The sequence below is a fragment of the Lactuca serriola genome, chromosome 1 (assembly GCF_051521515.1).
Source record: "Lactuca serriola cultivar US96UC23 chromosome 1, Lser_US96UC23_V15, whole genome shotgun sequence".
NCBI lineage: Eukaryota > Viridiplantae > Streptophyta > Magnoliopsida > Asterales > Asteraceae > Lactuca > Lactuca serriola.
The window spans coordinates 119,480,087-119,491,995 of record NC_136408.1 but is presented as its reverse complement, the minus strand read 5'-3'; the positions used below and the strand labels follow the sequence as shown (position 1 = coordinate 119,491,995).

Below are 11,909 nucleotides of genomic sequence, written 5' to 3'. Positions count from 1 at the left end.
TTCTACAAAGATGATTTTGTGTTTCTCCACTCGCTCTTTTCCTCTCATCGACAAGGGTTCTCGATATTTGTCTCCAACCTATCTCCACCACAACTTCCTTTCTCATTTTTTAGACACCTCGTGATTTCAGGTACGCCTTCATTTGATTATTTTGAACTAGATCAAGATAGAAGCTTCGCCGTTTCTTATTTCCCATTTCGGGACATGTTGGATATCTACAAATATATTAACCATTAAGCTTATGTTGGCTCTCTTTGTTATTTTTAAATATCTTTATCGTTTTATAAAAATGACATGATTACCCTTTACTTGCAGGAAGAGGTAGAATAGATGAGAGGTAGCTGAGCACAACGATCATGAAGCTACAGATTTGGGCCCTTGTTCTTTGTTTGGCTTTGAGTGTTTTGATGGAAACTTGACAAAATTGGTTTATATTTAGGTGGGGATTCTTCACCTAAAATGTTATGTTTCTAGACCACATCAACGTAAGTTCACATTCATGTATCAATTATAATTTTTCTTAATAGACAGGAATGGTTCCAAACATAGTGACAAACCGAAAAATACAGTAACACACATATAATAACCTTAAAAATAGATGAACTTTTTACTCAAAATAGCAATGTATTTTTAAAGTACATTTCTTAATCGGCAGGAATGCTTCCAAACAAATACATATAATCTATTGACAAACTAAATAGGAATGAAGGAACAATAAAAAAAAGATTAAGTTATAATTTGTTTGGCTTTGAGTGTTTTGATGGAAAACTTGACATAATTGGCTTATATTTAGGCGGGGTTTCTTCACCTAAAATGTTATGTTTCTAGACCACATCAACGTAAGTTCACATTCACGTATAAATTATAGTTTTGCTTAATAGACAGGAATGGTTCCGAACACAGAGACAAACTGAAAAATACAGTAACACACATACAATAACCTAAAAAATAGATGAACTTTTACTCAAAATAGCAATGTATTTTTAAAGTACATTTCTTAATCGGCAGGAATGCTTCCAATTTCCAAACACATACATATAATCTATTGACAAATTAAATAGGAATGAAGGAACAATAAAAAAGATTAAGATATAACATTTTAATGGATTATGTATTGATTAAACCATGTGTTCAGATGCAAAAGTACGTAACTTTTTTTACATACTTTGATTCATGCATGCGACAAAAGAAATCAAATAAAAGAAGACTATGACAGAAATAAGAACAACAAAAAGGAACAGTGTGACAGAAATAAGAACAATGAAGATTTGAACAATCAAAAACCTTATGTTTTTCATAATCTTGATCACCAAAAAAAACTTGAGACTATAGTGGGAGGTTCGAATTATATTTCTGGCATGAGGATGATATTTATAAGCTTTAAAAATATGAGACTGGGTATCACAAAATCAGTGAAGATTTATTCAAAAAAAAAAAAAAAAAAGAGGGATCGTATGCTGATTATTAGGGAGAATGATAATTATAGTTTGCTGATATATCGGCATTGACATACCCATCTAAATGCTATTTCAAATAAAATAACTTAAAATTGGTATGAAATCAATGTTATCCCATTAAATAAGTTATTGATTGGTATAGTTAAAACGTCATTATTGGGGATATAAATGGCTAGATTATTTGAGATATGAAATTTAAAACTCAATTTATATCAATTTCAATTATCAATGACATGAAACAAAGGGAGAGGAGCTCCAAAAAAATGCCACGTGGCATAAGCAACTACATAAAAGTAACACCTGGCATAACAATTGTTCTTTTAATATTAATTAAGTGTGAGACACATTTATTACATTAAATAGTTTATAACCCGTGATAACCACAGTTATAAAATTAATTAAACTTTCATATTGAAAAATCAAAATTATTAATCAATTATTTTAAATAAATTATTAGTTAAGAGATATTTTTTTATTATATAAAATTATAATCGTTGATTTAAATAAATACGTGAAATTATATCATTTTATAATTTGTATTAATTTAATTTTATTTTTTAATCTAATGTTATTAATTTAATATAATTAAAGGAAGAACTTTTAAAATTTGAAATTTAAAATGAAGAATCAATTATTAATTTAATAAAATTAGAGTGAGAAATTTAAAATTTGAAATTTAAAATGAATAATTAATAGGTTGACAAGTGACATGATAAATGATATATAACATTAATGAAGGGTTCTAATTGCATGACACTTGTCAATATGAGATTAAACATATTCTTTTATTAGAATAGGGAGATATATTTAAAAAAAACTTAAATATGAAATTTTTACAATTTGAGAAGTTTGAATTTATAAGAAAAATGAGAAAAAATTTAAATTATTGAAATTAATGAGACTTTAATACATTAAATACATTACATATATAAATCATTTCTAATAAATACCTTACATATCTATTACCTTGCATATTAAATGCGGAATTTTAATTTAATAAAATGAAAATTTAATAAAATGATAAGTAGAAAATAGAAAATTCAAAAATTCTTGAAAATGTAATGTGTCAAAATGAAGAAAAAAAAACCGACAAAAAAAACATTTATCTATCAAGGAGGATTAATAGAAATAGATACACGGAATTCGACATCTTAATTGAAACATGGACCCGAAACTGTGGAGGCCAATACCAAGGGTCCCATGACTATACATCAAGAGATGGTAATATAAAGGCCCAGCACTGTAAGAAGCCCACGATTGAATTCAGCAGCACTGGTACTATTGCTACAACAGAGAATATACATTCAATCCAACTTCCAATGTTTTGAATGATTTATTACCAGAATAAAGGGACATGACACCACCAAGTTAATTTATAATAAACCCACATGGTGCTTAATGGATATGTTTTATATTTGGTGTCAAAAATCCTTGAACAACTTTAGTTAATTATATAAGGAGCATAAGACGTAGGAATCAAATGCAAGTGAATCTTTTTTGCTGCTATTAATCCATCGGTCTCCGCCATATCAACATCAATAGGGTTTAATCCATCAGGGAGTTCCCAGTTGAAGTAGTATAGCATTTGAGCAAGAAAAAACTCGACTGTCGTCAACCCAAAATTCATTCCTGGGCACATTCTCCTCCCAGATCCAAATGGGATAAACTGATAATTAGTTCCCATAAAATCAACCGAAGTATTTTCAAATCTTTCGGGCTTGAAGCTTTCAGAATCATCCCAGTATTCAGGATCAGTAGAGCATGCCCATGCATTGATGATCAGTTTCATTTTAACTGGAATATCGTATCCATCAATTTTGCAATGCTCTCTACTTACATGTGGAAGTAACATTGGGATTGGAGGGTGAAGCCTTAGGGTTTCCTTGATTACTGATTGCAAATACCTCAAACCTTGTATGTCTGACTCCATGACTTTTTTCTTCCCCTTAAAGGTTTCTCTCACTTCTGTTTGCACCTTTTCGAGCACATTCGGATGTCTCATCAGTTCTGTCATTGCCCATTCAATAGTTACTGATGATGTGTCGGTGCCTCCTGCAAATATGTCCTACATCAATTTTAAAAAAAAAGAAAAAAAAGTTAAAATGGTTGGCTTTTATTTCACATAGCCACCATTGCATGTTTATGTTGTTTTGGACCAAATAGCTAATACTTCACTTGTGACATAAAGAGATACGAATAAAGAGAACTTTCTGTCGATCATTGATATGGACCTAGCTATGTGCAAATCGACAAAAGAACTTTACAGTCATTGTATACTAATTGAAATCTAGTGTACAATAAAAGATAACTACTATTAGGTTATGACTTGTGAGTGTTACAATAAAAATAATATTCTAATGGGTATATAGAAAACAGTAAAATTCAACTAGCCGATGACATACTAATGATAATACAATAGTATTTTTTGCACAAAATATAAAGTATAACTATTGTTGGTTGGTAGCACTCGATACATAAAAAGTTAAATCATTTTTTTTTGTATAATTTTGTTGTTTCCCTTTATTTTCATTAAAAAACATAATATACTTGATCTTTACAATGCAATGGCTTAGCTAGGGACCTATATATTAAAAAACAAACAACTTTTTATGATGTGTGCATAAAATAACGGTGATACGACATACGCACTCATGTTAAAGCATCATAGTACCATCAAAAGCCCCATCCAATAATTGCATTCTCAATTCAAAACAATAATGACATAACAGATTGTATCAAGGTAAAAAAGGGAAAATATCAGCCCTACAGTTTACTACCTATGTATTCATTTAAAAAAAAAATCAGAAAATTGAAAAAGTAAGTTTAGGTATAGCAATGGTAAAAGAGAGAGCATATCGATAGATGATGAACTTACCACAAAGATTGCTTTAATATTGTTATTGGTGATGGGGAACTCAAGACCTCCTTCCTCTTTGATTCTAAGAAGAACATCAAGAAGATCTTCCTCATGTTCCCCTCCATCTCTCTTTCTACTATCATGCTCCTCAAAGATGTCATTAAAGATTTTGTCGAGAGTTTTGTGCATCTTCGTTAACGTTGATCTCAATCCAGAAACCACGTAAAGAAACTTAAAATCCGGAAACAAATCCGCAACATAAAACCCACTATTTACTCTTCCAAACTCATCTAGGAACTCTAGGAGGGCATCCTGGTGTTTACAGTTTTTTCCGAAGGAAGCTTTGCAGACAACATTATTCACCAATTCCGTGATGGTTTTGTGTATGTTTACCGGTTTCCCTGAAGATATTCGGAGAAGGTTCATGAAACCACGAAGTTCTTGCTCTCTGATTGGACCAAACGATTGAACTTTTTTGGCACTAAGGAGTTCCAAGGAAGCGATCTTTTTCATTTGTCTCCAATACTCACCATATGGAGCGAGGGCTATATCGGTGTTCCTATACAGTACAAGCTCACTTCCAAAAGTCTTCGGACGATCTGCGAGGGCAACATCATGAGTTTTAAGTACCTCTTTTGCTATTCGGGGTGATGAAACGATGACTGCTGAAATTTGGCCAAGCTGGATATGCATGATGGGGCCATGTTTTCGTGCTAAGTCTCGAAATGCACGATGTGGGAGTAGTCCCGCTAGCTGGTGAATGTTTCCTATCAGAGGTAGCTTTGGTGGCCCTGGTGGCAGGTTTAATGATTTTGCTCCGTTGGTTCTCTTGTTGAGCACAAAGTAAAGGAAGAGGATGACACAGGAAACAGTTAAAGATAAGGCTATTTTGGTGTACATTGTTTCAGCCTTGCAGTAGGTAAAATAAAGGTCCTCTAAATATGTTCACATGTTTATGGGGCTCATATATATGCCAATTTTTATAATATATTTTTCAAGAAATAATCTAAATTTTGTTAAATTTTACTTTATGACATCCGTGGTGCCCCCAACGTAAGGTAAAAAGTATATATATATATATATATATATATATATATATATATATATATATATATATATATATATATATATATATATATATATATATATATATATATATATATATATACTAGTTTATAACCCGTGGGAACCACAGTTATAAAATTAATTAAAATTTCTTGTAAAAATTAAAAATTGTTAATAAATTATTTTAAATAAATTATTAATTAAGAGATATTTTTTATTAGTTATGTAAAATTATATTCATTGATTCAAATAAATATGTGAAATTAATTTTTAATTCATACCGGATAACTTTTATTTGTGAATTAATGTAAACAATAATATAAAATTAAAAATGGAAAATGGAAAATAAATAGATTGACAAGTAACATCACATTAATTAGAAGGTCTAATAAATTTGAAATTAAGAATTAATTGATTGACAAGTGACATCATATTAATTAGGATGTCTAATATGGTGACATATGACAAAACAACTACTATTTTATTAGTATATATATATATATATATATATATATATATATATATATATATATATATATATATATATATATATATAACCTAACATTTTTTCTTGAATCTTATGCATTTGAAACCTCCATTTTTTTTCCTTTTACCACATTCATTTGAAACTCCCATGACTTTTCAATTTCTTTATAATAATTATTATAATTTGGTAATTAGATTAAATAAATATCAAATCTAAAGTGTATTCATATATAAACTAAATTTCAATATTAAAATAATATCTGTAATTCTATTTATAAAATTATGATTTTTAACGATTAACATATTATACTTAATTTATTAGTTTTAATATATTGTTGGATGTAAACCATTATCATTTTAAAGGTATAATTTTTGAACAATTTGTATAAAATACTTAAATTATTAATTAAAATATAACATTATAGGCTCAACTTAAATATAAATTTTATTTAACTTAAGCAACCAGAGATTATTTTATAAATAGTTAAAAGTGATAAATTGTAGTGTATTTCTAATAATGATTGTAAGTTGGTTAATAATGTTAAATAAATATCAAACCTAAAGTGTAATCATAAATAGATTAAATTTCAATTTTAAAATAATATATTTACTTCTATTTATAAAGTTATGTCTTTAAATTTTAACATATTATATTTAATTTATTAAATTTAAAATGTTGTTGCATGTAAACTATTATCAGTTTAAAGCTGAAATTTTTGAACAGTTTGGACAAAATACTTAAATTGTTAATTTAAATATAACATTACAGTATCAACTTAAATATAATGTTCAGTTCCACTAAAAAAACCAAATAATATTTTATAAATAGTTAAAAGTAATAAATTATAGTGATAAATGCAAAAACTAAATTGTAATATTAGTTTAGCTAAAATATTTCCTAAATATATTTATATAATCGTTAAAACTTTTCAAATAAGTAGCTTAAATTAAATTGTAATAACAATAGTTAAAAATAACTCTATATAAATGATTATATTGTTACTTTTAAAATCAAAAAAATAATGTTTGATGTTTTAAATAATTTTAATAATAGAAACTAAAATATTAAACAAATAAATTTTTAAAAAATTAGTTAAAAATAACAACTATAAATAATATTAAACCATATATAATATTTAATTTTATTGATGTGTAACTCGCTAGTAGAAGTCATTCAAACGATTGAGATTATAACGTTATAATAGATTTTTATATTATCATATAACTCAAAATAATCAATATGTTATATCAAATTAATATACGAATTGTTATATCAAATTTAACAACAACGTTAATGTCATATTTTAATATATATATATATATATATATATATATATATATATATATATATATATATATATATATATATGTAAAGACTTCAACTATATAGGTGTTTCTGCACATTATAATGTCAACGCAAATATAAATTTCGGTTCCATATAAAAAAAACTAAAGAATATTTTGTAAATAGTTAAAAGTGATAAATTGTAGTGATAAAAGCAAAAACTAAATTGTAATTTCAATTTAACTAAAATATTTCTTAAATATATTTTTATAATCGTTAAAAGTTTCCAAATAAGTAGCTTATTATAACTTACAATAACAATAGTTAAAAACAACTCTATATAAATGATTATATTGTTAGCTTTAAAATAAAAAAACAATGTTTGATGTTTTAAATAATTATAATGATACAAATAAAAACATTAAGCAAATAAGTTTTAAAAAATTAATTAACAATAAAAACAACTATAAATAACCTCAATTCATATATTATATTTAATTTTATTCATTTGTAACTCGCGGGTAGAAGTCATTTAAACGATTGAAATTATGAAGTTATAATAAATGTATATATTATCATATACTTTAAAATAATCAATATATTATATCAATTTAGTATATACAAATTATTATATCAAATTTAACAACAACGTTATTGTTATATTTAAAGAATCATATATTTGTAAAGACTTTAACTATATAGGTGTTTCTGCGCAACACGCGGACATTCGCCTAGTATATATATATATATATATATATATATATATATATATATATATATATATATATATATATATATATATATATAGGGAGTGGTTCAAATGAGAACCACAAAAGATTAAAAATCCTAAGAACCCACATTTAATAAGTAATTTGTATTGTGAATATTACTAAATATGTTAAAATCCAAATTTTTGTCTTTTTGGTAATAAAATAGCAAAATCATAAATTTTTTTAGTCTAATATTTTCGTGCATGCATTCATTTATATTTTAACACAAAACTTTTATAAAATACAACTTTATACAGTCCATTTACAGTTTAATATACAAAATTCACAACTTAACAGAACTTATTTTACACTAATTCTCAAATTTATAGAAATCAAACCCAAACATTACCACAACCACATGCCGCCACCAACCACCCGTGCTAACATTACAACAATTTTTTCTTCCAAATGAGATTTGTATATAAAGTCAGACAATGACATGTTAAATACTACATTCATAGTTTAATAAACTGATTAATTCATCCATTTTGAATTTAATGCAAAATAATTATAAAAACTAAAACATTCTTACATACTTATACAACATTACAAATAAATATATTCACAAGAAATTAATACAAATTTTTTTACATAAACCATTCGTATTTTATTACAGAAATTATATAAAAAATCACAACAACATGCAGTCAATTGACAATTTAATATACTTAATTATCGTTTAATATATAAAATTTAAATCTTAATATAAAAAATTAAAACTTTAATACATAAAAATGTCATATTCTTAACTTAAACATAGATTTATATATTTAGATATAGAGGTTGGTGTTTTTTCAAAATTTAATTTACATAATATTCACAATTTAAATTTTATATAATTTTGTTAAAATTAGAGAAAATCATATATATGTATAATGATTCTTTCTTCTCATATTTCAGAAGCAAAAATAAAAATTCATAAAAATTTCAAATCTTAATACAGCCAATCCACAGCTTAATACAATCATTTCATAATTTAATACATAAAAATTCACAACTTAATACAATAATTCATAGTTTAATACAGAAAAATTATATATGCACAACTATATATATATTTTTTTAACTTAATACTAACAGTTATATGTTCATATCTAGAGGCATTTTTATCTATTAAATTGTGAATTTATTATACTAAGCTATGAACAAATGTACAGTTTAACACAACAAATTCACCACAATACATTCACAACTTATTTATAAGTATAATTTCATATTTTAGTGTATAAAAAACTCATTTATATTTTAATACATACATAAGTTATCTCATACTTCATAAGCAAACATCAAAAGAAAAATATATACGTGAATCATAAAAAATGATAACTTATCTGAAATCAGCGAAGAAGATGAGTAAGAAATAGAACATGTCATCACTTTACCACCATCACCACCATTAACACTGCCAACTACCATACGTTGCCATCAACCATCGCCACCACAAAGCAACAATGCCAACACTGTCAACATCATTCCCTAAAAAATCAGATAAGGGTTAAAAAATCACAGTTTAATTCATTATTTCAGACACTAATTCACAACTTAATTTAATATTTCAGACACAAATTCACAACTTAATTCAATATTTATGACACTAATTTACTGTCTAAAATAAATATTCACAGTTTAATAAACATAATAATTCACTAATACACAATTTAATATTTTCATACATATCTTCATTCATATTTTAACACAAAATTTATATAAAATATACAACTTAATACAATCAATTTTTAGTTTAGTACGTCAAATTCACAACATAACATAATAGAATCCGTTAATACAAATTCTCATATTTAAATAAGTTAAACTCAAACTCTCCCACCACCATAACGACCAACTATCACGCGTCACAACCAACCAACCGTGTCACAGTCGCAATAATTCTTTCTTCCTAATCAAATAGGTATATAAGATCATTGATTGACAGCTTAAATACAATATTCACAATTTAATAAAAACTAATTAATTCACTTATTTAGAGTTTAATGCATAATGATTATAAAAACCAATACATTTTTACATATTTATGCAACAAAAAAAAATTTCACAAGAAATTAATACAAATATTCAGACATAAATCATTCATTATTTAACATGAAATTAATTAAAAATTCACAATCAATTCACAATTTAAATAAAAAATTCACAGCTTAATGCAGTCAATTCACAATTTACAACACAAAAATCACAGTTTAATATACAAAATTCAAAACTTAATAAAGTTTTTCACGGTGTAAACAGAAAATTCACAGCTTAATGCAATCAATTAATAGTTTAAAGCCAAAAAATCACAGCCTAATACACAAAATTCACAGGTTAATACAATAAATTCATAGTTTAATACACAAAAATTATGCAATCACAACCATATTATCAACTTAAAACTCTTAATACAATCAATTCACAGTTTAATATACGAAATTCAAAGTTTAGTATATAAAATTCACAACTTAATACAATAAAGTCACAATCTAATATACAAAAATTATGCATTCGACAATCATATTCTCAACTTAAAACTTATATTTTAAGACTTTCATTCACAATTTAGTAAAACAATTCATGACTATCATTTATATAATTCACAATACCAATTCGAGACTATTATTCACAGTTTAATACAACTTAACTACTAATAAAAATCATTGAGACAATTAATCAAAGATTATGTGTCAAATTTTAAGACTAGATAGTATTTAATTTTTAAATTCTACGTAACTAATCTTATATTAAAAATTCATTTATCATATATTTATATATTTATGAACTTATCGCTAGATTAAAATTGCATATTTCCTAACTAGATACATCTACTTAAAAAAAAAGAACGTAAACAATAGAAAAGTGATATGCCATGTTAGTTAATTATAGTTAGTTAATTGTTAGCTTGAGTTAGTTACTTGTTAGTTAGATCACATGTCTCTCACGTGATGGTTGTTAGTCGGTTATATCAGTTAGAGGCTTTTGTATATATTTTGTACAACTCCATTGTTAGTAGTTAACGAATTCAATACAGAAATAAAGATCAAAACATTTCTTTCATTTCTTTGTTCAATTATTCATTTGCAAACATGGTATCAGAGCTGTTCTGATTGATTTTTAATCAATTTCTCATAATTTTTTCATACTCTGTTCTTCATTTATGATTTTTTCTTCTTCTTCATCTCCATTCTAATCAATGGCTTCACAAACATCTCAATCAACTCTAAATTCTGTTCAAAATTCCTCAGATCCACTTTACCTTCATCCATCTGATCATCCAGGCATGTTGCTTGTTTCTAAGCAATTCGATGGATCAAATTTTGGATCATGGAAGAAAGCTATCACGATTGCTTTATCAGCCAAGAACAAATTGGGATTCGTGAATGGAAAAGTCATCAAACCGTCTTCTAATCATAATTCCTTTGATTCATGGCAACGATGCAATGATATGGTCATGTCGTGGATTTTGAATGTTTTATCCAGCGACATTGCTGAATATGTATTATATTCATCCACAACTGAAGACATTTGGAAAGATCTGGATGATAGATTCGGTCAATCAAATGGTGCAAAGCTCTATCAACTCAACAAAGAAATATCTGATTTGTCTCAAGGATCTAACGATCTTGCCACTTATTTCACTAAATTGAAGAAGAATTGGGACAAATTAAATGCTTTGTCAATAGTTCCAAATTGCACCTGTAATGCTGCTTAACAGATGCAAGAATTTCAACAAAATCAAAGACTCATCAAGTTCCTTATGGGATTGAATGGAGATTACAACTCTGTTAGAAGTAATATTCTTATGATGAAGCCACTCCCCACTGTTGCTCAAGCTTATGCTCTTCTCATACAAGATGAAAAACAAAGAGAGGTACAAACACCTTCTAACTTCATATCTGAATCAGCTTCCTTGAATGTTTCTGTCAAATATGGATTTGGAGAAACAATAATAGAGGAAATTATGAAAATAAAAAAACCAATACTGTTCTTTCTGCAAG

At 26.4% G+C, this 11,909-nt stretch overlaps 2 protein-coding genes across 2 annotated transcripts; one reads left to right on the top strand and one right to left on the bottom strand.

Moving 5' to 3' along the window:
• Positions 1–2,756: 2,756 nt before the first annotated feature.
• Positions 2,757–5,252, bottom strand: LOC145097978 (cytochrome P450 Tp9025-like). Its single transcript, XM_079035670.1, has 2 exons — positions 4,333–5,252; positions 2,757–3,522 (listed from the first exon to the last, which is right to left on the bottom strand). Exons 1-2 carry the CDS (start codon positions 5,212–5,214, stop codon positions 2,899–2,901), a joined length of 1,506 nt encoding a protein of 501 aa, XP_078891796.1. The 5' UTR covers positions 5,215–5,252; the 3' UTR covers positions 2,757–2,898.
• Positions 5,253–11,104: 5,852 nt separating this feature from the next.
• LOC145060786 (uncharacterized) lies at positions 11,105–11,623 on the top strand. The gene has a single exon (XM_079008265.1). The coding sequence runs from the start codon at positions 11,105–11,107 to the stop codon at positions 11,621–11,623; it is 519 nt and encodes a 172-aa protein (XP_078864391.1).
• The last annotated feature ends 286 nt before the right edge of the window (positions 11,624–11,909 follow it).